General features: G+C 38.6%; 1 protein-coding gene across 1 annotated transcript in view; it reads left to right on the top strand.

Moving 5' to 3' along the window:
- The window catches only part of DOCK11 (dedicator of cytokinesis 11), a 207,940-nt gene that overhangs the window by 34,395 nt on the left and 146,396 nt on the right, over nucleotides 1-27,149 (top strand). The window contains exons 7-23 of the mRNA XM_075835963.1: nucleotides 4,600-4,734; nucleotides 7,593-7,770; nucleotides 12,029-12,108; nucleotides 13,964-14,047; nucleotides 15,183-15,323; nucleotides 15,681-15,896; nucleotides 16,146-16,268; nucleotides 17,963-18,045; nucleotides 18,146-18,268; nucleotides 19,017-19,093; nucleotides 22,064-22,248; nucleotides 22,333-22,398; nucleotides 24,000-24,092; nucleotides 24,315-24,438; nucleotides 25,503-25,624; nucleotides 25,811-25,894; nucleotides 26,847-26,936. Coding sequence (XP_075692078.1) covers nucleotides 4,600-4,734; nucleotides 7,593-7,770; nucleotides 12,029-12,108; nucleotides 13,964-14,047; nucleotides 15,183-15,323; nucleotides 15,681-15,896; nucleotides 16,146-16,268; nucleotides 17,963-18,045; nucleotides 18,146-18,268; nucleotides 19,017-19,093; nucleotides 22,064-22,248; nucleotides 22,333-22,398; nucleotides 24,000-24,092; nucleotides 24,315-24,438; nucleotides 25,503-25,624; nucleotides 25,811-25,894; nucleotides 26,847-26,936 — 2,004 coding nt within the window. The remainder of the gene's footprint in view (nucleotides 1-4,599; nucleotides 4,735-7,592; nucleotides 7,771-12,028; nucleotides 12,109-13,963; nucleotides 14,048-15,182; nucleotides 15,324-15,680; nucleotides 15,897-16,145; nucleotides 16,269-17,962; nucleotides 18,046-18,145; nucleotides 18,269-19,016; nucleotides 19,094-22,063; nucleotides 22,249-22,332; nucleotides 22,399-23,999; nucleotides 24,093-24,314; nucleotides 24,439-25,502; nucleotides 25,625-25,810; nucleotides 25,895-26,846; nucleotides 26,937-27,149) is intronic.

The following is a 27,149-nucleotide window of genomic DNA, read 5'->3' as shown; positions in this document are numbered from 1 at the left end:
TAATGATTGTGGCACTGGGGAAGATTGAAGCCATGCCACAAACTGAAACATACCTGTGAAGCGAAGTCTACATTGTATAGCGGTGCAGTTTGGACTTTCTGAAGTGAAGAGGCATATTCACAGTTCTTTCATTTGGTAATGTGGTATTATTGAGGTGAATAGTGTTATGTTGGTCGCTGTACTGCAGAGCAGACAAGAGATTCTGGTTGGGAGCTTAAGTAGACAGCCAGATTTACACCATGCATGTGTGACCAGGGGTTAACAGAGGTCCCCGCTACTGTCATGACTAAATAGCACTCATTCCGAATTGCAGCAAAGTTGGGGATTCGAACTAGAAAAAAATGTAGTTGGATGATGATCTTTGTAGCTGCAATACTCTTTTAAAAGGGTTGTTTCCCAATGCCCGTTGTAAAAAGAAACCGGCCCAACAATGAGCTGACCGCCGAGGGTCCGACTCCTTTAACCCCGACAATAACAGAATTCAAATGAATGGTTGACCATATATATGAGCATCTTTCTGTTCATAAAATCAATATGAGAGACTAGACATGTGTAGTGTGCTGCACATGGACCACACATCCACTTGTAATACATTGATCTATAGCTGCTAGGCAAAAATTTATAAACATGAACAAGGTTCTTTGTTAACATTTTGATAAAATTGTATAAGCCCACTTGCCACTTCACGGCGACCTCTGTTCATAAAGGTGGCTCTGAAGAAGGGGACCCCCTCTATGACATCCATATGCCCTAGTAGGGCATATTGAAACGAAACCCCCTATTAGGGTATTCTTTTTTTTTTTTTTTTAAAAGGCTTTATTTTCAAAATTTTGTTGTACAAAATACGTACAAATATACAAACAGTGCAAAATAAAGACATTCAGAGAGGCTGTATCATCACATATAAATGTCAAGTCGGATCATATTCATTTAACAACAGTAACACATCGTACAGCTGCATAACCTCCGAAAGCCTAACTGAATCAAAACACTCACACACAAACATCCTTGTGCTCCGAACCCCCCCCCCCCCTCATCTCGGTCATTTTTAACGATTTTCAACCGACCAGGTTTTCCCAAATTTATCTGGACATTTCCTGCTAAGATACAACTTTTTATACATAGGTATATATTTATTCACTAGTTGTTGCCAGTGCAGTATACTTGGACTATCCATATTCTTCCAAGCCATAATTATAATCTTTCGGGCACAAAAAAGAACAAAACAAAAGAATATCTTAGCATAGTGATTATGAATAACTTCATCCATAATGCCCAAGAGGCAGATCTGGGGGGTAAGAAGTCGCGGAAACTCATAATGGGTATGAAGAAACTCCACCACCTCCGACCAAAAGGGGGCAATTCTAGGACACATCCACACACAATGCAGAAAGGTACCAACCTCCGATTGACATCTAAAACACCCTATTAGGGTATTCTGAGTTTGTAGAGGGGGAACCCTAGGACTCTCATCTATTAGACAGAGCAGTGAGTGGAAAACGGAAAAGTAGATTAGGTTGGCTCACCATGAAAAAGAGAAGATTGTCCCCTGTTGTGTTTGTACTGGATAAGGCTACTGGTCTAAGCCAACAATAGTAAAACAATTTTGTGTAATACAGCAAATTCTGGCACTGGAAACGGGGGAAACCAGAAAAATAAAATATTTATATGTTTATAGAAGAAATAGCAGTGTAAATATATTAAGTACAAATTATTTAATTGCATGGAGCTTAGAATTACACATCACAATATATTCACAATAAAAACAATAATAAAATCACTGGAAAAGACTGATATAGCTAAAGATGAGGCTGGCTGCAGGGCCCTTTCAGACACATTTAATGGTCATGCAATGAAAAAACAGTCAAAGTAATATAAATACTATACAAGGCATTCCCACCTAAGCCAAATGCTACCTCTAACAGTTGCAAAATGTAATGCATTTTGTGTAAAGGAGACTTTCTTTGTATATAAACCTTTCCTGGATAATATTGTATGATTATATATACATGTCATCTGCCTGTTTTGAATTAAAGTGGATCTGTCAGCTGAATATAATGTCCTAGGTAAGGTAACATATTACAGGGACAGGTTTGTTCTTCTATTACCCAAAACGGCACAAAAAATATTCATGACCAAAGTCCTTATTTAGGGCAGCACGCATCTTCAGCTGACAGATCCCCTTTGAGGGAACAAAAAAAAAAAAAAGGCCATGGTTTCTTATCAAGTTTAAGTAGATGTTAGAAGCTCTGCAAATGACAAAGAGCTTATTGTCTTTCCAGAAATAAGTTTATAAAATGAGATGTGTCGCTGAGATACAGTATATACAAATATACTATGGAAGGAATCCGCAATGCAGAGAACTCACATCAGTGTTTGGAGCATATCCAATTCTCCTATTAACACTGACCATTTAATGCTCTACTCATGTCATAATACTAAAAAGCCCTACACACAACCTGCCTGATTTATTTCTCAGAATTCCTGAATTGTTCTGCAAGGCATGCACAAGGTACATAAAAATGTCATATTTTGCTATTTATTGTAATTCACCACTAGTATCTGCCCAGACATTCAATTAAGGTGATAGCATTCTAAATGTCTTTCCTTTAGTCGTAGGGGTCGGGGTATTGGGGACACAATACGGTTGATGAAATGCGGCCATATGATGACTGTGTGAAACCAGCCTAACTGCCCTCAGATGATCTGAAGTGATCTGCTGTGTTAGATTTGTCACCCGGTAGTTGGTTGTAATCTAAAGTTTATGTTAAGAATGGCCCATTGCATCCATTCGTATGTTATCAAAGAGCAACTCTGGCTCGTCTTTGATCTATGAATAGTTATGTATGTTTTTAATGCTTTCAACCAAAAGTGCTGTTGTGATGACTGATCTGTTGGATGGCCAGTTTCCATCTCAGAAGTGTAAATGGACACAGATTGTCCTAATGGGACAACCTATATTCAGATCATTAATTGGAATATTCCCATCATTTCATGTTATGGCATATCTCTAGAATATATCATTCCTCCGGGTACTCCCACACCCCAAAAACATACCGATAGGGAATTTAGATTGTGAGCCCCAATGGGGACTGTAAAAAAAAAAAGAGGACCTCTGTACAGCGCTGCGTAATATGTTGGCGCTATATAAGTAACTGTAATAAATAAATAACATTATGATCAGTGAGGGTCCAACCTCTGGGAACCCTGCTGATTCAGGAAACAAAGGAAGAGCAGTCCCTTCAGCATTTCTGCGGCTCCTTCATTGATTTTGCCTGCACAGTGGATGGCCAGGAGCGCAGCTGTGCAGGGAGAATCAGTCAAGGTGTCGCAGCACAAGTTAAGCTGGATTTTAGGTATTGTGGGGTCCATGCAGTAAGGGATGGCATGTCCTAGTAATATGTCGTCATTTCCTTTAGTGAGAAAACCTCTGTAATCTAAGCTATTTCACTTCTTCATACATCAACTGATTCTCAGACCAGCACAAGTCTCTCTGAAATAAATGCACATTAAAGAGTAATATAGTGACACTAGAAGATGCCGACTTCCGGGCAGACATGTAGAGTTAATGCAATAAAAATCAATGTTATTTCAATTACACAAAGTAGTTTGTGTTTTTCTTAAACCAACTTATTAATACGTTTTGCATTAGATCACACATAAGTGTTTTTTTGCAAAACACAAAAATGTATATGTTTAAAAATGTATCAAACTGACGCATGCTGTATGATAAATACTGGCTTATCTTGCAAGACATACTAGACACTTTTCTCTTCCTTATACCACCTCATGGTTGGCTTAGTTGACATCACTTTTTTGCACTTATTTTGCAACACAGCATCAGATAGGACACTGAAGAAAACAGCGGTCGTATGCATGAGCCCTAATATAGAAGAGGGTGTTGTGTTAGACTCATGACAATACAAACACACAGATAGACATAAAGGGGGGACAAAAACAAGAAAGGGAAAAAAGGGGGTGGGTAGAAAAAGAAAAGGCGAAGGGAAAGGAGGGGAGGAGACAAAGTAATCTGTGTCCCCAAATCCTTTTATCCAAATTTAAATAAGAAGGGATTGAAAATCTGGGTAGATTTGGTAGGACTGCCATCCAGAACATATCGTGTAGAATTGTCTCCAGAATTTTCAGAGGACAGTTCCGCCATTCTTATCAGGCGTACTTTCTCCTTGAGCCACTCCACTATGTTGGGTGGATCAATCACACGCCAGTGGCGGAGCATGACCACATGAGCAGCCATTAAAGTGTTCAACGATCCCCTCTTTAACGGATGATATAGAGCCAGTTAGAAATCACAAAAGGGCTATGTGTGGTTTATTGGCTACATGTTATAGTATATTGTATATACAATCTGCAATGTATAACTTTATGGAAAAGTGTCAGTATGACATGTTTGTTGTAGTATATCTTGTCCCTGGTTCCTTTTGTTCCCTGTATAGAAATATAAACCTTAGATACTAGATCCCCTGAATGAGCCACAGGTACTTATCTATTGCAGTACATGATGTTTGGTGAATTTATGTTAAATTATGTATTTTAATGCATTTAGTATTGGGAAGTGACTTTCTTTTACTGCATTAATAGGTGTTCAGAAAGCGATATTTCTACCTGACTCAACTCCCTGATGGCTCATATATTCTAAACTCATATAAGGATGACAAATCTTCAAAGGACTCAAAAGGCTGTATCTTCCTGGATTCCTGCATTGATGTCACTCAGGTACAACAAATTTATCTTCAACTTAGACTGAACGGCATAAAAAACTAGTCAAAGTTTCCATGATCTCAAGAAGCCAGTTGAGATTTCGTACACTCTGACTTTAACGCTTTCTCTTGGACTTTTTCCAAACAAGAAGCATGGAATTATAAGAATTATAACATGGAAACGTATAGAAATCGATGTATTTCTCCAATATAGCTGGTGTTTGAAAGTTGAGTATAAGCAAGAATTGGAGTCTCTTAATAAACCACATACCTGGAGTATAAGGGCTCATTCAGATGATTGTGAATCACGTCCGTGTGCTGCTCATGGAAATCATGCGCAGCGCCCGTAACCATTGATTTCAATGGGGCCGTTCACACATGCAGGAGTTTACACGCAGCGAGTGTCCGTTACGTAAAACTCACTACATGTTCTATATTGGTGCTTTTTTCACGCACTTATCGACCATTGATGTCAATGGGTGCGTGAAAATCATGCACAGCACACGGATGCACATCCGTATGCTGTGCGTGATTTACGCATCAATTCAATTGAAAATAATAGTAAAAAAAAGATGTGCTTTGCGAGTGCGTGAATAACGCATGCCCCTCGCAAAGCACACTGATGCATAACGGACCAGATTCACACGCGTTTTTCACACGCGCGAATCTCATACACCCGTGTGAATGTATCCTAATAAAATCTGCAACTCAAATACTGTACAAGACACATAAAGCTATTTTATGTATTGGCCAGGTTTCTAGAATTTGTATGTATATTAATCTAGATGTAAATGGTACAATTAGGTTCAAAAGTGAACATACACCTCAGGCTTTGTTTACATCATGTTTATGGTGCGCTTTCGGTGTATACACTGGAAAATCTCCACACGTATACCGCTGGCGTATGCAACTATATGCATAATCATATGTCACCCATTGACATATACTTGGTGCGATATATTGTTTTGCTGGACCGCTTTGCATTGAAAAGCATAAACAACTACGCTTTTCAATACATTAAAAAGAAAAGGTATTTCAATGCATACCGGCCTAACGAATGCCAAAAAGACACTCTTTTAGCATTTGTTGGCCCATTATTGGTTATGGACAAGTTCTCATAAGAGCCTTAAATGCATTTGCAGATATTAATGGAATCAATAGAAAATAACGAAACAACAAGAGATATAACAGCAAAAAGTGCAAATATACTTGAGATTTTTTGCCTGCTTCAATCTATTTCTGATAGTTTTCAATTTGACTTCCTGAACATTAGTTACCCTTTTAAGGAAATGCGGCATAAAAATAGGCCACAGTAATCATTCCAATCATGTGTATGACAGGGGAATGATAAGCAAATTGGAGGGATGCCAAATCATTTTACTTTTTTAGGAACAACCCCAGATTTTGTCTAAGATATTTGTTTTGAGAGAAAGGATCTACTCTTCAGTATCAACCAGCAGTATACTAATGTCTCCTCTTAGATATAAAGACTACAGTTGCTCTATAAATTGATATTGATGCATATCAAAATGGAAAACCAGTTCATATGAACTTTTTGAGATCGAAGTTAAAGTGAATGAAGGACCTGCTTGAAGTACCTGCACATTAAAATATTATGGATTTAGACCCTATAAAACCTTTATTAAGACTCAAAGGGGAGAAACCGCCTTAAAAAAAAAATCTTCTGATTTCAAAGTGATCTGTTAGCAGATTAAATCGATGTATGTCTATAAGTTCAGAACTCTGGTAATTTTTTTTGTTTTTTAAAAAGACAAATCTCTTTAAAGCTGGTTCAACAAATGTTTTACTGGAAGTTTTCAACACTTTCTTGTACTACCTCACTTCATAGTTCTGGGAGCTCCTACCGGAGATCTTTTTGTTTGCACTACCATACTACTGAAATTAATGGTTCATCAAAGCAGGAATTGTTTGGAAAATTTAAGATGATGGACATTTTTTTTACTAGCTCCTAAAATCTTAGGGTGCCTTACAGAGTTTAAAGACTCCTTAGATTTAGCAATTGGTGGTAGTCTCAGCCTAATTTTCAGACGATGTTTTAAGTTGAATTTCCCCTTTAGATTGTGTATAGAAAATAGAGAAAAGTCTGAAACTTCAGGTCCGACCAGTTGTACAGCTAATTACCACAAAAGGATATCAGAGTTTTACACCCCTTGACATGGGTATATGGTGCAATACACATGAGGCATTCATCTTAGAAGTGAGCACCGATCCAAAAATGGATGAGCTCATTTTCGTTCATTATCTATTTTTATCAGATTTCGATTAAGGTTAGCCTGGTGAATAATAATTTCGGAAAATATTTCAACCAATAGTTAGCCAAAACTGCTGTACTTATTAGTTACAGCAGAATTTTGTTTGCTGTGGCCAGCCAGCTTTAGACCGTATCACTCCATGATCCCTAAATACATTCTCCAACAATTTTTTTTGTACACATATCTGATTAACATTTCAGTAAAATGTGGATGATGAGCTTCTGCCTAAATCTCAGTACCAACTCATGAGTCATTTCAGCCGCTCTTTGAGTCAATGGTAGCCAAACCCTTAGTTTAAACAACATTTTGAATTTTAGAAAAGTTATTGGACATCATTGAATTATGTCATGTTATTGGTAACTGTAGAAATTGGCAAAAGGGTAAAAAAGAGACAAAATGGGAGGGGGTAGAAAAGGGCAATTTTAAATATACACTAAAATACATCCTAAAGAAAAAAACAAATACATTATGTCAAATAGATTGTACATTTTTCTTTGCATACTATTAAACTAAGGGGTGAATGATCTACCTTTCATATATGGAAACTCCTCTATTTGTTATCTCTTTTAACACTATATACTCTCTTTTTTTCTCTCTGTAGTGTCCAAAGCTGCGTCGCAATGCTTTTGAGCTGAGGATGCTCGATAAATCGAGCCATCATCTGGCAGCTGAGACGGAACAGGAAATGGAGGAGTGGTTGCAGACATTGAAGAAAATCATTCAATTTAACACAGACAGCTTGGTGCAAGAGAAGAGATACACAGCAGATCCTGTTCAAGGTTAAATGCCCAACTGTACTGTATGTAGTAACAAGAATTATGTGCATCACACATTAATAAGGCAGATGAAGATGGTCCTCTGGCTCCAGCAGAGCAGCAGATGACCATTACTGATTCATTTACATTTACAGTTTGTCATCTATATAGATTTTTCAGTCACTCTCTCTACATGATAAAATGCATTGCTACTGAAACACATCCAATAACGAAAAAAAGGTGCTCAGTTATAAGCAGAAAATTATAAATAGTGCAAAATTGCATTCTATACCACATACCTGACCAAAAGAGTCTCGTTTTAAAAATATTTAGGGGGGTGGTCTCCTTTACATTCTAGATCCTTATTCCGGTAAATGATTGACAGGTGTCTTACTGTAGAGAAATTTAAAATAAATGGGCCTTCGTTGTTCCGCTAGAGTAGTGATGATCAACCTGACATATTGTGGGGGACTCAAATGCCTCACATTACATTCAGCCTGGCCCAGGTAGCTACACACACACACATGTATGACTTTTTAACACAGTTGTATTTGTAGTCAGTGTTTTCTTTTTATTAAGCTAAAACTGATCTTAATAAAAAGGCATATGGAAAGCACATACCTAGATACATAATAATATACACACAACAACTTTTCGAGATGGGAAAGATTCCTTGGGAAGGCAGCTGCACTATATGAATTTGTCTTCCACTGGGGACTGCACATCTGGCACATGACGTCCGCCAGTGGAGAATCACTACTCTAGATCCAAGAGCAGCTCTGGATGCAAAACCAGATTGTGTGATTTCTACCCTTCACCTATTAGCTACATACGCCCTAGGAATACAGATAAAAAAGTGATTGTCTGAAGCAGAGCCGTCAAGTCAATTTTGACTTCCGACAAAAGTCTAAATATCAATTCCTCACGATGACTTCTGTTTTGGTCTTTAGACTTCTCAATGGCTTGATCGAGTGTTCTGTGTTTGCATACATTTGTTCTTAGTCCTCTTAATTTTTTCACAGTATGGCTTGTCTTTTCCAATAATTTTATCTTTTCAGAATACATCCAATATACAGGGTGGGCCATTTATATGGATACACCTAAATAAAATGGGAATGGTTGGTGATATTAACTTCCTGTTTGTGGCACATTAGTATATGGGAGGGGGGAAACTTTTCAAGCTGGGTGTTGACCATGGCAGCCATTTTGAAGTTGGCCATTTTGTATCCAACTTTAGTTTTTTTCAATGGGAAGAGGGTCATGTGACACATCAAACTTATCGAGAATTTCACAAGAAAAACAATGGTGTGCTTAAACTACGGATACTGGAAGCCTGTGCTAGCATTTCTTCTGCGGTGTTGCTATCAGTGTGTGAAGAGTGGGAGAAGAGGGTTGCATTGACAATCCAACACAATGGGCAGCACTTTGAACACATTTTATAAGTGGTCAGAAACTTGTAAATAACTCATGAAAGAATAAAGTAACGTTAAAACCAAGCACACCATTGTTTTTCTTGTGAAATTCTCGATAAGTTTGATGTGTCACATGACCCTCTTCCCATTGAAAAAACTAAAGTTGGATACAAAATGGCCGACTTCAAAATGGCCGCCATGGTCAACACCCAGCTTGAAAAGTTTCCCCCCTCCCATATACTAATGTGGCACAAACAGGAAGTTAATATCACCAACTATTCCCATTTTATTTAGGTGTATCCATATAAATGGCCCACCCTGTATAATACATCCACTATATAATGACCTTTATAAAAACAGGCACTCTATGCTCTATTAAATAACAGCTGTAAGTAATCCTAGCCGGAGGAACCATACATAGGAACGTTTTAATTTGACTGTGAAGATAGAGGTTTTTTTAACTAGGCATTCCTGCTGATTCTGTTTGCATTGTATTAAAAAAGGACATATTCTTTTAATTGGTACTGGCATCTCTGATGTAACAGTGGGATTAAAAAAGCCATCTAGTCTTCATAAAATATTTTTATGGATGAATTATTTTCTGCTGTGATTTAGTAACCCGAAGGAAAGAAACAAACATTTTCGATATACCCATATCTTTTAAGTGGCTATATAAAAGCATCATACAAGACCAGTTATTTTAGTTGTTAACTAATTGAAAGTGATTCATTTCTAAAACTTGGAGGTATAATGTAATAAATGATAATAAATGTTGGGGAATGGAAGTATTTGGGTTTATTTGGCAGCAGTCAGCAGGCACCAAAATAGCTAGCTCTGAGTGTATTTGAAACACTTCCTGGGATTGACTTTTGGCTTCATGTACATGGAAACCTAAGAGTTTTTGGACTGAGTTATTATTTTGCCATGGACTCTGTATAAATGCATACACACAACTAATGGGATGGTAAAAGGTTTAGTTACAACAAAAATGTACTGAGGCAGTGAGGAAATTGTAGGAAGCATTTAAAGAGGCTCTGTCACCACAATATAAATGCCCTGTCTCCTACATAATCTGATTGGCGCTGTAATGTAGATAACAGCAGTGGTTTTTAGTTTGAAAAACAATCATTTTTTAGCAAGTTTTGAGCTAGTTTAGATTTATGCTAATGACTCTCAATGGACAACTGGGCGTGTTTTTACTTTTTAGCAACTGGGTGTTGTACTGAGGAGTGTATGAGGCTGACCAATCAGTGACTAATCAGCGTCATACACTTCTCATTGTTCCAGCCCAGCATGATCCACAGCACAGTGTGATTGTGCAGTGAAAGAAGTAAACACGCCCAGTTGCTAAAAACACAATACACGCCCAGTTGGAAATAAGAGAAAACACGCCCAGTTGTCCATGAGAAAGTCTCATTTGCATATATATAAAATTGCTCATAACTTGGCCAAAAATTATCGTTTTAAAAAAAACAAAACACGTTACTGTTATCTACATTGCAGCGCCGATCACATGCAATAGGAGATAGGGGTTTGATAATCTGGTGACAGAGCCTCTTTAAGTAATTTTTTAGAATGCATTTCTCCATTTTTTGTTTTCCCTATTCAGCACTAAGCTAGAAGTTTATAGGTAAAATCAGTGCATAATTAAAGGGTTTGTCCAGTCTAACAACCCCTTTTAGATTGCAAATCCCCCAAAATTAAGCTTGTCGTTAGAGGTCCCTTTGCTAGGTGCCACCTCAATCACCGTCTTGAACCTCGGGGAGAGGGGGAAGAAGATATTAATTTTGGGCAGTTAACAACATAGAATTCAGTTAAGAAGAGCTACTGTATAACAATGTATCCTTTGAATGTTGCTGGTGGGCCAAAAAAAACGTTAAGGTTTGAGAACCGTAAAACCTGGCATAACAAGATACAAAATGCCCTAGCAAGCTCCAACAGCTGAGAGCTTAAAGGCGAGAGATAATATACAAGAATGGGGAGAGTCACTCACGAGGCTAGTTGGTCCGGAGACCTTAAAGTTAACGTAGAAGAGCTTGTATCAGGTAATGTCCAGTGCAGTAATTGAAGGTCGGGCTGCCCAAATTCTCATGATATGACCCAGACAATCTATTGTTGCCCTTAAATAGAAGCAGTAACCCCATATGTATTTGGTGGACTAGAAGGGCAGATTCCTCTAACAGCAGGCCAAGGGTGAGCTGAGAAGAGCAAGGGGTCTCTGGTACATGGTCTTGTGAATCCTGCAGACTGAACAACATTAAGGGCAAATTATCTCCTGTTTACTTTTATAATTTATTTCTAAGTTTAGTGTTTAAGTGGCCCCATTGAGCTTTATAGACTAAGGCTGGCCATACATTTTATATGTCTGTCGGCGGAATGCTTGTTCGGCCGAGAGCTATTCCTTGGCCGAGTGTGCATAAGTTCTCAATCGAGAAAGCCGCTGGCGAACTCTAATAATAAAAGGATCTTCTCTCCACCGACATCTGCAGAGGTGTCGGGATGCCGCCACACACATTAATTGGTTGGCCAGTCCTGCCTGAAGATCTATGGGTTCGGCAGACGTTCATCTAATATGTATGGTAAGATTTACTCTGCGATAACATTCATGTCTTTTTTCCCAGCTGATGGGTAAAATATTTTTAATAAAACAAATACCTGCAGTTACTGTATGGTTTGTAAATATATGGTTAATTTTATTGGCTAGGAATTGTGTTCATATTTACACTATGCCAAATCCCAGCAATAGAGGAGTGAAGAGATGGCATCAAATATAAAGAGTGACCCAGAAAGATGTTCATCCAAGACTGATGCTGAGCTAAGGAAATTTCATAGGCTTCTGCTACTCACATCTGCTTTCCTCTAATATACAGATGATGAGGGCGGTGGTGCTGGGAAATCGGATAACATCATGGAAAGCCTGGAGAAGAGCATGCATCCTGAACTGGTGAAGGTATCAGCTTTTATGACTTGAAATTGCATAGCTGAACTGAAACGAAAGCAGTTGTTATAACACGCTGAACGCCTGGAAACCCATTTTCCAATGTGTTTCTTGAGGTCTGGTCTCAGTGAGGTTTATATTTCTATAGAGAATTTTCCATTTCTGTTTGAATTGGAATATGTAAAAGTAAACTGCTAGGTTAAAATGAAAAAATAAAAGAAACATTTTTACAAATGTAAAAATATTCAGATTTTATAAAAACACCAGATCTGAAAATCAACATTTACGAAGTAAAAAAGTGCTAAAATAAAAAAGTGGTAATAAACAAAATATAACATAGGAAAATATAGAAGATTGGGATAAAAGTATCATTTTTTTGTATTTGTCACCATCATATTTGTTAAATTCAAGAATAACTCCAGTCAGAGACTTGGGATGAACCTGGGATGCTGAGATCGTAAAGGGGTTTTCAGGGACTTTTATATTGATGGCCTACCCTTAGGATAGGTCACTAATATCAGAACGGTGGGGGTTCAACTCCCGGCACCCCCACTGAACAGCTGAATGTAGGGGCCGCGACGACAGACGCTGCAGACTTTTTATAATTTACCAGGCACAGCACCGTACACATCCGTAGTGGCTGTGCCTGGGATTGCAGCTCAGTCACATTCACTTGAATATATATCTGTACAGGGGTTAAAGATACAGCCTTTCTCCCCTGAAGATGCCATTAGTGTGGTGAAACATGTACGGAGGCTGAATGAGGAATAGTTTAATTTTAGTTATCTTCATGTAGACTCCTGCCACGAATAAATATAAAGTGCAGTCAGATTCTATAGAAGACACGAGCAGTGACTTCAACCCTATACAGTGAGCTCATATTAATATAGGAGGAATGTCTCCAATTTTCACTGGTTAAAAACAGGAGGAATGCCTCAAATATTAATTTGCAAAAATAGGAGAAATGCCTCCAATATCTCTGGATAAGAACATTTGCAAGCTCCTTAGTTTGTGATACATGTTAGTACCTTCGCTATATGATTCATAAAGCAAACTTCAGCTATCTAAATAGGAGAAAAATGTTCAATTTATTTGTAAAATAGGAGGAATGCCTCCAATACTTACCTAAAAAACAGTACGAATTTCTTAAACATCCATTAATGTATATAGTGCACCTATAAGCTCACTGAGTCTGGGAAATATATCCAATATTAGAACCTCATAACAACAGCGATCCATGGTTAAAACAGTTTAATATTACACTTTCTCTTTTTGCTTTTCTGTGATGTGACACCGCAATAAGTTTTTAGAGCATATCATTAAAGTTTATAGTTTTTAATTTGATTACATGCAAAGAATCGCACAATTAGAGGAAGTATCTTATTGGGTTGTGTTCGTTACAAATTGTTTATTCAGTAGGAACATTCATTGTTTACTTCCAGTGGATACAATTCTGTCCGTGGTCATGTGATGGACACACAGGTGCTGCGATCATTAGAAGACACAGCTCTGATACAGATAATGTATCTGTAACGAGCCGTGCACCTGTGTGTCCATCACATGACCATGGACAGAATTATATCCACTGGAAATAAACAATGAATGTTCCTACTAAATAACAACTGGCAGAGATCTTGAAAAATATGAGGAATTAATACAGAAATACTGTATATGGGAAAATTTTATAACTTTCAATTATACAAAAAAAACCAATAATTTTCTGAAGCCGCACAACACCTTTACGTTTCAATAGTTTTAAAATAATGAGATATTTTGATTATGGATTTCTCACAGAACACTTGACAGTACAATGTCTATCATCAGCATGAAAACAGATCATTTCATTGTGTCACCCTATTGTTTATAGTATGGAAGAGAGACAGAACAGCTGAATAAGTTGAGCAGAAGTGAAGGACGACAGAACCTGTTCTCATTCGACTCGGATGTGCAGGTGAGGTTTTCAGCATATAGAACGGTAGTGTCTTGTGCAATGATAACTGTTTAAGTCTTTAGAGTTCTAGGGTTGAATTGTTTTTGGGAAATCTAGTTGGACACTGTACATTCCTAACATGTGAGAGACAGTTATAGAAATGTATTGCTCAACTATTTCTGTGAAAAAAGCTGGAAAATGAAGACAGCAGGGGCACTGCATGGGCTATTACTAATATGGTTTTTATAAAGTTTGTGAGCAGAGACTTGTAGAGGCAATACCGGATTTACATCTCAAGAGCCTGTATATACAGAATGCTAGACACGTTAGGACCCCCAAAAATATAGACAGAGCAATGTCTTTCTGATTAAGGCTCCAGCTGTAGTTTTCCACTTGTTAAATAAAGCTCATGTTTGGGTTTGAGTTCACACGTTGCGGCCACAGCGGTTTTACCTCAAATTTTCAAATTGATTGTTAATGTTCATGCAATTTTGTGGGTAAAACTGCAAAATTGCGCAACCAACAATTTGAAAACTGCATAGCAGTGCGGTTTGTGACCGCTGTGGCTGCTAAGCGTCAACTCCTAATTAGTAAGTGCACCATAGCAGCAGCTTTTTTTTACACCTGTGCTGTGAATACTTTGGGTGTGCTTTCCCAAGTGGCGAGCTTCTTCCCCACAGTACAAGTTAGACCACAGACATTTAATTTTTGAATACCCCCAATTAAAGAGTACCTCCACTTTCAGTGAAACACGATTATAGTGCAGGAGTGTGCGGGATTGTGCACTATAATCGTTTTTCTAAATCACTATTTACTAATTTGGCTTCAAGCAGCAGAACAGACTATGTAAACTCTGCGCTGCCGGCTGGTCATAATTCTTCAGTAGGAAACAGAGCGTCCTTCTTGTCTCCATAGCTCCCGTACTCGGAACGGCCGTTAGCGTTATAGGATTCTATAGCGCTGGCGGCCATTCTGGATATTAGGGATTGAAAATTGAGGAATTCTATATTTGTGCATTGATATTGGCACGTGTGCATTCAGTTAGGCTGAGAATTCACGTCACGGTTCAAATGTGTTTTTTCGCCGCAAATCTCAGTTGAACCACAACATGAATTCTCAGCCTAAGGCTTACATATTTTTCTTTTGCTGTTTTTAGCGACTGGACTTCTCTGGAATCGAGCCAGACATACGGCCATTTGAAGAGAAAAGCAGACGTCATATCTTAGTCAAATGCCAGGAACTGAGCTTTAATATACTTGGGAATGTGACTGAAAATGCTGAAGGACCCTTGACAAATGTAAGCCCTTATAATTTACAAGTAAGAACACTGCTTCTGTCATATAGGATTGTCCGACTCTTTATAATACATAACAGATTTGAATGAATATTGTAAATTGGCATAGTAAGATCTTAACGTGGTTATGTTACATCAGTGTTTTATTATGGTAACACAACAAGGGTTATATGTAAAAACTATCCGCATATATAAAATGTGGAGTTATACAAGACAACCAATTAGATTTTTACTCTGATTTTACACTAAAAAGTTACAAATTGACAGCAAGCCTCTGTGTCGTGTCTAAAGTCGCCGTGTAGCCCTAGCCTTGTGCACATCAGTCTCCATATACATATATTTTTTTGTTTTGTCTTTCAGGTTGAGCCATTCTTCCTCAGTTTAGCACTATTTGATGTGAAAAATAACTGCAAACTTTCTGCGGACTTCCATGTGGACCTTAACCCTTTGTCAGTAAGAGAAATGTTATGCAATCTTTCTTCCGAGGCTGCTACAAATAGAAGTCCTAAAAAGTCCACAGCCAATGAGAATCTTATCCACAGCATCCCAGAATCTCAGTTCCAGTTCATAAAGGAGGTGAAGAATGTTCAATGCAATCTATCCATCTATCCATCTATCTATCCATCCATCCATCCATCCCATATTTATCTATCTATCTATCTATCTATCTATCTATCTATCTATCTATCTATCTATCTATCTATCTATCCATCCATCCATCCCATATTTATCTATCTGTCTCTATATACATTTTATTTTTCAAGAAATTAATTGCCTAGCGCATTTTTTGAATCGCAAATTAAGGTTTTCTTTCTATCATTATAGGGAATATTTTCCGTGACAAATCCGCATCCTGAGGTTTTTTTGGTGGCACGTATTGAAAAAGTCTTACAGGGGAATATTACACATTGTGCAGAACCATACATCAAAAATTCTGATCCCGCAAAGGTATTCTCTTCCTAAACTGTTGAACTTTTCACTAGGAAAATGTAGTCAAACAAAGTTTATTTTATTTTCTTTTTCCACTCAGGGCATTGCTTCCTGGTGTGTTCGCCTATAGTTTCCTGTCATTGTAGCTAATAATTTCCTGCTATTTAATTACCCTCTTGAGGCTGGGTTCACATGACCTATTTTCAGGCGTAAACGAGGCGTATTATGCCTCGATTTACGCCTGAAAATAAGGCTCCAATACGTTGGCAAACATCTGCCCATTCATTTGAATGGGTTTGCCGATGTATTGTGCCGACGACCTGTAATTTAGGCGTCGTCGTTTGACAGCTGTCAAACGACGACGCGTAAAATTACTGCCTCGTCAAAGAAGTGCAGGACACTTCTTTGGACGTTTTTGGAGCTGTTTTCTCATAGACTCCAATGAAAACAGCTCCAAAAATGGACGTAAAAAAAGCAGCGAAAAATGCAGCGAAAAATGTGAGTTGCTCAAAAAACGTCTGAAAATCAGGGGCTGTTTTCCCTTGAAAACAGCTCAGTATTTTCAGACGTTTTTGGTCACTACGTGTGCACATACCCTTATACTAAATGAATAGCTTATTGTTTATATAACCACTTCTTTCCCAGTAAAATTAAAACACTTAGGCCTCCTGCACAAGGCCGTAGCCGTAATCCTGGTCCGCGGACAGTCATCCGCATTTGCGGGCTGTGCTCCCTTTATAAAGTATGGGAGCACAGTCCGTAAAATCCAAAAAATAGGACATGTCCTATTTTTTGCGGAGCCCTTCTCCGGCCCGGACACCTTCTATTGGGCAATAGAAATGAATGGGTCCGTATTTTGTTCCGTAATTGCGGATCAAAATTACTGCCGTCTGCATGGGGCCTTACATAGAAATAATCAAAATAACCAAATGTAACTCAAAGAAGCACTTCTGTTATTTTGGTTTTTTTTCACCCCCGTTTGCAAAGGTAATGTGGCGCTTTGAAGGTCACATGATCTTCATTTTGACTCGCTATATCCTTTAGTGTCTCCTGTAGGAATCGGAAGTCAGGCCCTCAATGCAAGTCTATAAGAGCTTTAATGTGAATCTCATAAACATGCATTGAGAGACTTTCATCCTGTTGCTACAGTAGAATTTGGGTTGTCAGATTACACATCACGTGACACCACGATGGTCTGGAACGGAGCGTCGTCCAGTTAAATACAAGCTCCAGGTAAGTCAACACACATGTCTACATTAAATTTGAAAACGGCAGAGGTAACCAGGAGTGCTTCTTTAAGCCCTACACTGTCTAAAGGCCAAGTAGTAATATATAAAATATAGATACTTAATATAAATATATATGTGTGTATATATATATATATCTATATACACAAACCTCTGCAGTCGTAGCAACCAGAATAAAGTTAGCTAGTTATTTTTACTGCACCGTAAATAGAGGGAAAGAGAATGCAACAAAACAGTGGCGGAATTGCTCTACATTCTCCCCCCAAAAAAAATTCTAAAACCTAATCTTCAAATTATATGTACCCCAAAGTCGTGTCACTGAAACATACTCATTCCGTAAAAAAAAAACAGCTATAAAAAAAAAAAGCAATAAAAATAATGCTTGGTATTTAAGGGGTTCATTTTTAATTGTTTCCCTCAACAATCTTTGCATCTATTGTTTTGATTGTATGTACGTATTTTTAGACTGCACAGAAAGTGCACAAGATTGCAAGACAGGTCTGCAGTCGTTTGGGACAATATAGAATGCCTTTTGCCTGGGCTGCAAGGTACGTCTTGTTATTTTTGGACTCTTAAGAATTCTAAGCCTATTTTTAGCTAAAATTAATGTTTTAATGTATTATCATGAGGGTACTGTTTGTTTTTAAGGCCGGTATTCAAGGATACCCAGGGGACACTAGACATTGAAGGGAAATTTTCTCCATTATACAAACAGGATAGCGGTAAACTTTCTAATGATGATCTTCTCAAGCTCCTGGCAGAGTACAGAAAGTAAGTCAACTTAATTTATCTCATGTATCTTATAGTCAGTTCAGGACATGTTGAATCTGCATTTTAAAACTATTATTGATTATGTAATTATCATTTTGAATGATGTTTTTCCAATTTAATTGTTTTTTTTGTTTCAGACTCAGGTCTCCTATCTGCATAGCATAGGATAGAGGAGGAGATGCTGAGTTCGGGGATATATCGTTTTTTATGAATCGATGTAGTATTTTCATGTAAATAGCGGTTTAATTGAAGTCAGTACCTATTGAGAAAGCCTGTGGGTCCTGCTCCTCTCCGCCCACACAGAGTGATTGACAGCTCTCCCTGTATACAAACTCATATAGGAAAATCTGTCAATCACTGTGTATGGGTAGAGCGAAGCAGGACTCACAGGCTTTTTCTCTCCTGGTAGAAATTAAACAGTTTTTTTAACATAAAAATATAGAACCAAATCATAGAAAATGATATATCCCTGAGCTCCGCATCTCCCTCTCTATACTATGTAGCCCTATGTAGCATAGCGTAGCATAGGAGATCTGACAGAACCACTTTAACAGCATGCCAACAAAAGTGAGTTACAGGTTACTTTTTGTCCATTGCTAGGAGCAACATTGCCCTGACTATACTTTACAATTTAGGTTTAAATTTATAATGTATGAAAAGAAAAGTAATTTTTTTTTTCTTTTTAACTTGCTCTTTTTTTCATTCTGCAACTAATGTAATGCTTTTTCAATCATTTTTTCCAACACAGACCGGAAAAAACTAAGCTTCAAGTTATACCTGGACACCTGGATGTTACTGTAGACTGTGTTCCACTTGACTTTTCAAGTATGATGTTTGCACTGAAATTTTTACAATCTAGTATGAAAGCAGAGGAAGTAATGCTATTAATATCCATGCCAGTAGTATAATATGAAGGGTAATAAACAGTAGTTTGCCAGCTGTGACTCTAATTCTCAACAATATGTCTGCAACAGTAGAATTATTTTCACATGTGCCGTTAGTGGTGCAGCGTCTTGAAAACCTAAGTCAAAATAGTGTTAAAGGGTAACTAAATGTTCAACAAACTTCTGACGTGTCATAGTGACATGTCAGAAGATATGATTGGTGGGGTCCGAGCGCTGAGACCCCACCCAATCATTAAAGCGAAGCAGCAGAAGTGCTCGTGTGAGCGCTGAGCTGCTTAGTTTCTCTACGACTTTTTCCTTAAATCCGATGTAGCGAAGTAGGGGTTCATAGACTTTCTATTGAGCCCGTATTCCGCTACATTGATTTCTGGAAAAAGCCAAATGGAAACAAAGCGGTTGAGCGCTCACACGAGCACTTCTGCCGCTTCATTTTAGCGATTGCTGAGGGTCTCAGTGCTCGGACACTCACCAATCAAAACTTCTGACATGTCACTATTTACCCTGAAAATGAATTTCTACCTCCTATCATCATGATGTTTTTAGGTCTGAAATTCTGTGCTGGTTCATTTCTTAAAATGTTTTTTTATAGCAGAGCTCAGTTTTACCTGATACAGAGCTCCAAATCCTGCATAGATATAGATTTAAAACATAACCTGCTGACAACCTGAAGCCGCCACTAGAGGGAGCTTAGATGCTGACCGCATACTGTTTATTCATTGAACCCAATAATAAAACAGTATGCCCAAATTGCATCAAAAACTGCATGTGTGAATCAAGCCTGATAATACTAGCATGTTAATAATGAATGTCAGCAGTAACCAGTCATCTTTGCTATCTGTTTTATGGTTTGTCAGCAGGGAATGTAGAATACAGTTATATGCTAAGATGATTTGCATTGCCTAGGAGCACAATAGCAGTAATGTACAACCAGTAGTTGTTTATATAACCAGTGACAAGCAATATACCTGAAGTTACTGAAGTTGTCTAGTGGTTAGAGGACCTAGACAAATCCCATCACTCTGAACCCCGAGGCAAAAAAAATGACATATAGCCCTGAAATTCTTCTTTAGTATTAATATTTTAGAGTTGCATGTAAAATATACATTGTGAGACGTTTTTCGCGTGACCTCTGTTAAAGTTCATAGATTTCCCATGTTTCATCCTATGTAAATCATATGTCCATTACTCAGAAAGCAAAAGAGAAAATGGCAACCAATGTTTTCTCCTCTCTGGGGACAACAACCATTAGTGCTGCAGAAACAAGATCATGAATGTTTTATATGAAAACATCCTTTACAAAAAACTAAACTTTGGGTTGTTGGACGTGAACCCATCATGTGATCATGTGTAATTCAAGAGTATTAGGTAGGCTTTCTCCTAAATGTACAGGGCTAGCATGGCTTTTTTCCTGTCAACCTGCCTTATGAATGAATAATTGGACTCGTGGCTGACATTTATTTAAATAAGGCGAATTACTAGTTTTATAAAAACTCAAGTCTATTGAGTAAGGTAAAGCTGGCTTTACACATAATGAGTAGAATTAAAGGGAACCTGTCACCAGCATTTCACCTATTGAACTCTCCTCACCCCTCGCTGGCCGCTGCTGCCAAAAGTTCATTGCCGTTATGCCCTCTCCTAAACTGCTCCTCCGACCGTAAGTAATGGTCTACAAATATTTCACGCCTTTTATGGTAATAATCCGGCAGTCTCGTTCGTTCCTCTTCTTATTCACACCCACCGCCGAAAACTGGCCTGCCCTGAAGGCCAAAATCTCTTCTTCGCCCCTCATGTGTGGTCCGACACACTTCCCTGCTTCATCCGGGCCGCAAATCTAGTTACTGCGCAGGCGCCACTATGGTGTCGCGTTGTGCGCACGCACCTTAACAGCACATCGATGCGCAAGCGCAGGATTTAGTGTGTGCTGGATGAAGGCGAGGAGCTGTCAATCAAAAGTAAGGAGGCGGGGTTAACTCGGAATGGCTTGAGGAATGAAGATATGACTCTTTTCAAACGAATATATGACTCTAATGCTCATTAGCATACAGCACAGGAACACTAAAATACGGAATACTAAAAAGGACAGAGCTACGTAAAAGATAATTATAGATTACATAAAAAATATTTTTCACCCACTTCCAGCAGGTATTGGTAAAATGCTGGTGACAGGTTCCCTTTAACTTTCCAAACAATTTTGGCGATCTTAAACGATAATCGCTTAATGGTACTAAAAACAGTTCTGACCTGCTCCCTCTGAACACTTATTATTCAGATTACAACAATTTTCTCATTGGCTGGTGGTTGTCAACACTTGGACTATGTTTAGACATGGAATTGGCTGAGAATCTGACCGTCTGATTTTGCCGCGGTTTTGCAGTAAAACCAGTAGCTTTTCTTCATGTAAATAAGCCCAATTCAATAAAGACAATGGAATATAATTAAAGATGATAGGAGGCTTTTTACAATACTTTATTTTTACGCTGATTCTGTCACGGTAAACGAGTCGGATTCAGCGTGAGTATTCTGCCGTATGAACAGGTCCTTACTTCACTATCGTCCAGGATAAATTCATGCATAGCACTGAAAATGCACAATATTTCCTACTATATGAAAGAAAGGCTTATATCATGACAAAATATCTGATCGTGTATACCCCTTTCCTGATGAGGATTCTAATTACAAAAAAATGATGGCAAATCTTTACATCTATATCTAGACATCACTTTGGAAAGTGTAGCTCAGGCTCCACAGAATGAATTTTGTCATATGTGGAATCATTTCTTAAAGCACTAGTACTATAACCCACCCCTCTACAGCTATAGTTCCTTCCTTTACTTGCTAATCCAACGCACATGCAATAGCTGTATTGATTATTCCATTTGTTTACCACCAGACTGTGTGACATCATCGTATATACCGCTTAGACCGTATGACAAAGAGAACCAAAAAATTGCTGTGGAAGTTGAGGAATTTGTTCCAGAAGTGACAAAGTATTGCTATCCCTTTACTACCTACAGAAACCATCTCTATGTATATCCTCTGCATTTAAAGTACGATAGTCAGAAATCCTTTGCGAAGGTAACTAGATTATATTCCGTTATATGCCCTATGGCTGTATGGTAGGCTTTCTTCTAATTTGTTGCACTCATGACATTTCTTCAGGCTAGGAATATTTTGGTCAAGATCGAATTCCGAGACATAGATGAGCCTGATACACCAGCTCTGAAGGTTTGTTGTCTCATCTTTTCCAATATTTATACTAAATGTGAATATACATGTATAACCCCAAGAACATTTACTTATGACCAAACATGCCAAAAACATGTGGATGGATATACATTCATTGTATGTACCTGCTTTCTTCTGAAGCCTTTAAATGCCATGGAGATCTTACATAGGACTTTTAATATGTAGCCACAGAAAAGTAAGCAATCATCTGATAAATCCCATGTGCTATACCTCTCTTTACATTTTAATCCTGAGTCTGTCCTATCAGCTAGAATAATGTTATTTTAGAACTGTAAGTCTATGAATGCATAATACAGGGCATAAGACACTTTGGTGTTTAAGAATATCCACCTGTACCACATAGATGTCTCAGGAGCCGGTAGGCACAGATTGATTGGTGCCTTAGACTCCTCCCATCAAGTAAGCCACACCTTAACTCATGTATGGCTTTAAAGAGAACTTGTCACCTCCCCTGACATGTCAATACTTGTATTGCCCATGGAAAACCAATTGGGAAACATATTTTCTTAGAACTCATCAACTGGGTGTTACCATTCCCCTAGACAAAAGGGTGTGTCCCTACACAGTCTCACTCTGTCAGCACTGGTTTGACAGTGTGAGTCTGTGTAGGGACACACCCCCAACTGGTAACACCCAATTGCCAATTTATTGATAAATTACTAGACGGAATAACAGAGGAACGGCACAACGTAGAGTTCTAAGAAAAGATGCTCCAGAATTATTATATCATGGGAAACACAATTATTTACTAATACAGACATGTCAGGAGATGTGACAGGTTCTCTGCAAATTTAGCCCTGATAACCACATTACCCAATTTTTCTGCAGCTTACTTAACCTTAATGGGGTTGTCCACTACCGGACAACTGATGACCTATCCACCGGATATGTCATCAGTATATCATCGGTGTGGCTTAGACACCCAGACCCCGCACCGATCAGCTGCTCCGGTTGCCCGCGGGCATCTGATGTTATTGCCTATTATGCGATGTACAGAGCCGGAAGCAGTTGGCTCCGTACATAGCATAGCGGCCATGCTGCAGAACTGCAGCTCGGTCGCTATTCCGTGGCCAGAGCCAACTGCTTCCGGCATGTACGTCTGGTGCCTGGAGGCCGCCAGAGTGGCTTAACAGCGCGGGGTCTGGGTGTCGGACCCCCACAGATGATATACTGATGACCTATCCGGTGGATAGGTCATTAGTTGTCCGGAGTGGACAACCCCTTTAATTAACATTTCTGTATTTGTTGTGTAATAAATAGGTTACAATATAAGCCATAGGCCCCATGCACATGACCGTGCATTTGCGTCCGCATACTATCCGCAATTGCGGATAGTATAGGGCACATTGTATCCTATGAGCCAATGCACACTACCGTTCCACTGTCTGTGCATTGTCCGGACTTATTAAACTCAATGCACTCTTGTGTGTGCAAGGTCCGTGATTGCGGACGGCCCGCGGATGACACTCCTCAGACTGCCCGTGCCATAATCACGGACTGTTCATACAGAACAATCGTGTGCATGAGGCCTTAGTGATTGCATTTTTCAGTGTAACATTATGACTTCTTGTCGGCTGCAGTGCATTTATGGAAAGCCTGGGGGACCTGTATTCACCACAAGTACATACGCGGTGGTCCTGCACCATAACCAAAGCCCAGAGTTCTACGATGAAGTGAGTATTCTTCAGTAATAGAGATGATCTTCTCTCTGCCTGGACCTAGTGAAACAGACATGGCAAAATACCCCATGGTTTGCCATAAATTACCTTTTTCAAAAAGTTGGTACATGGAGTTAGCTAAATTATGTTTTATCTGCATCAGTATGTTTAAAAAAAAAAAAAAAGCTAAATAATCTCCTTATGCTATTTACCAAATTAGTGTTATTTTTTTCACAGATAAAAATCGAGCTTCCTTTACATCTTCACCAGAAGCACCATTTGTTGTTCACCTTTTTTCATGTCAGCTGTGACATCAACTCAAAGGGGAGCAGTAAGAAGCATGATAATGCTGAAACACCAGGTAAAAGACAAAGTCAAAGGTCACTTTAAAGTGGTTCTTCAGTTTGGAGTTCTCTTTTTCATATGGTGTTTCTTGTGACACGAGTTGATCAGTAAGGGGTCTTGTTGCTGTGAGCCCTCTCTTTCATTTGTAATCTGTGAACTGATCCCTTAGCATGAATTTTCCTGCAAGGAAAAGAAAGCATAAGGGTGAGTTGAAAAAATCCATGTGTAATTCCGAGCATGCTGCAGATGTTCAAATCCTCTTCCTTCCGGCATCCCTGGATGACGTTGCAGGCCATGTGACGCTGCACCCTGTGATTGGCTACAGCGGTCACATGGCATGCAGTGTCATCCCAGGAGGCCGGACTGCAGGAAGAAGGAAAAAGTTCTGGGTAAGTATGATTTTTTTTCCTTATTTGCGGCGGATTCGTTGTAACACTGGCTTTTTGTTGTGGGTTTTACATCCCCATTGAATGCAGAAAAGCAACGAAGACGCAGCATAAATTGACACGCTGCAGATTTAAATTTCGCACCGCAGGTGAATTTATTAATGTTTACGCTGCATTTTTTTTTTCGCAACATGGGCGTGAGATTTTTTAAATCTCATCCACTTTGCTGCCACTGTAAATGCTGTGGAATTTCCCCACAGATTTCCGTTGCGGAAATTCCGCAGCGTTTACGCTACGTGGGAACCCGGCCTAAAACAGACAAGTTTCTGTGCTTATTTTGACCTTCCCCCAAAACACACAAATCCTGACACAGTATGGGAATAATAGAAACAATTGCCTACAACAGAGTTTTGACCATTGTTAAAGGGGTTTTCCATAACTTTAATATTGATGGCCTATCAAGGAGTGTCGTGGCCCCTTCATTCAGCTTACCGGCGAGGGTGCCAGGAGTCTGTTAAATATTGGCAACTTCTCCTAAGGCAAGGCCATCATTAGTCCCAGAGAACCCTTTCATTATAAGTTGTGAAAATAGGCTCTGATAGAGAGATAGCAGCCAGCGATATCAAGAATAATGTCTTTATAATTGTATTAATCATGGATACATTGCCTTTCAATTATTTCTTATCGCTTACAGTTGGGTACAGCTGGGTTCGTTTATTGAAGGAAGGCAGAATTATAACATGCGACCAGCAACTGCCAGTCTCTGCCAATCTCCCCTCCGGCTACCTTGGTCAGGCTGAGACAGACACCAAAAAGGTAAACGATAGATAGATAGATAGATAGATAGATAGATAGATAGATAGATAGATAGATAGATAGATAGATAGATAGATAGATAGATAGATAGATAGATAGATAGATAGATAGCTAGATACATAGATAGATAGATAGATAGATAGATAGATAGATAGTAATCATGGCATTTTGTTTGTGCTATTCTAGGGCAGCAATGATGTTAAATGGGTTGATGGAGCAAAACCACTATTCAAAATCGGGAGTCATCTGGAATCCACCGTGTATACACAAGTAAGTGTGTCCCATTCACCATTAGCCCTATGTATAATAAATGCTATATACATAGTCTGCTTTTATATCACATGAAATATTTATACCATTTGGATGTTACAAAAATAGTTTATTTACTTATATTTAAATAAAGAAAATATTTGGCCAATACAATTTGTCCAATTCCTCATTGTCATTATATCTTGATACTGATATAAAGTTTGTCATATTGTGGAACAATTACTATGTGTTCAATTATTTGGCAAGAACGATGCTAAAAAGTAACACTACCTAGAACACCTAAAGCTCTAATACCTCATTGCTGCTCTTTCACCAACCGGCAGCGTTCAGCCCTGTATTGACTCCTGCTTTGTGACTCCCAAAAAACATATTTCTAGCTGCTACTCAATTTTCAAGTTCTGATGACTTGAAATCCATTAGGACAGAGGCTTAAGTGAGAGTGATGGCGGCCAAAGTCACAAAGATTTTTCCACACCTTGATTGAGCCACCATTAGACCAATATACTGAATTCGTAAAATGAATGGACAAGCTTTATCAAAACTGAGGCAAAGGGAAAGTGGAGCAGTCGCCCATAGTAGCCAATCAAACCTAAATGATATCTGCTGCCTGATTTCCTTTGCTTCAGTTTTGATAAATCTCCTCCAATGTGTCCTTGAGCATTACATTGTGGTTATGGATATTGTGTTATTTTTTTCACTCTCAGAACTTAAAACTCCTGGGACCCAATGCAAAATCTGTAATAGGTCCCATCGCTACCTTGTGCTATTTATAATACTGGTGTGTTCTTATGTGTTGGCGGTGCTTTTGGGCCCCCTCAATTACCAGGGGCCCTAATGCAACTTCTAGCTCTGCACCCCCGCCAGCTACGCTGGTAATGTTTTCACTTGTAATATTGATGTTGTATTTATTGCATTATTTATTGTTTGTAATTGACACACTACCTTGTTTCAGGATTTACATTTATATAATTTCTTTGAGTACTGCCAGAAAATCTTGTCCAGCTCTAAGGATGTTCCCATGGAGCTTGTGAAATATTTAAAGGTACAAATTGCTTTTCAATCCTTTTACACCAGATTTTCTCAGAGCAACTCTTGATCTGCTTCCTGCCACAACGTTTTTACAGTTGCTGTCACAGCTTCTATTTATAAAGCGGGGGAGTGAGTGTGTAATGCTGAGATTCATTGATGATGCAGTGTGTGTTATGCCAGCTATAGCAGTTACAAAGTATCACAACTATTTTATTATATTATGACA

The sequence above is a fragment of the Rhinoderma darwinii genome, chromosome 8 (assembly GCF_050947455.1).
Source record: "Rhinoderma darwinii isolate aRhiDar2 chromosome 8, aRhiDar2.hap1, whole genome shotgun sequence".
NCBI classification, from domain to species: Eukaryota; Metazoa; Chordata; class Amphibia; order Anura; family Rhinodermatidae; genus Rhinoderma; species Rhinoderma darwinii.
This window is presented reverse-complemented; position numbering and strand designations above follow the sequence as displayed.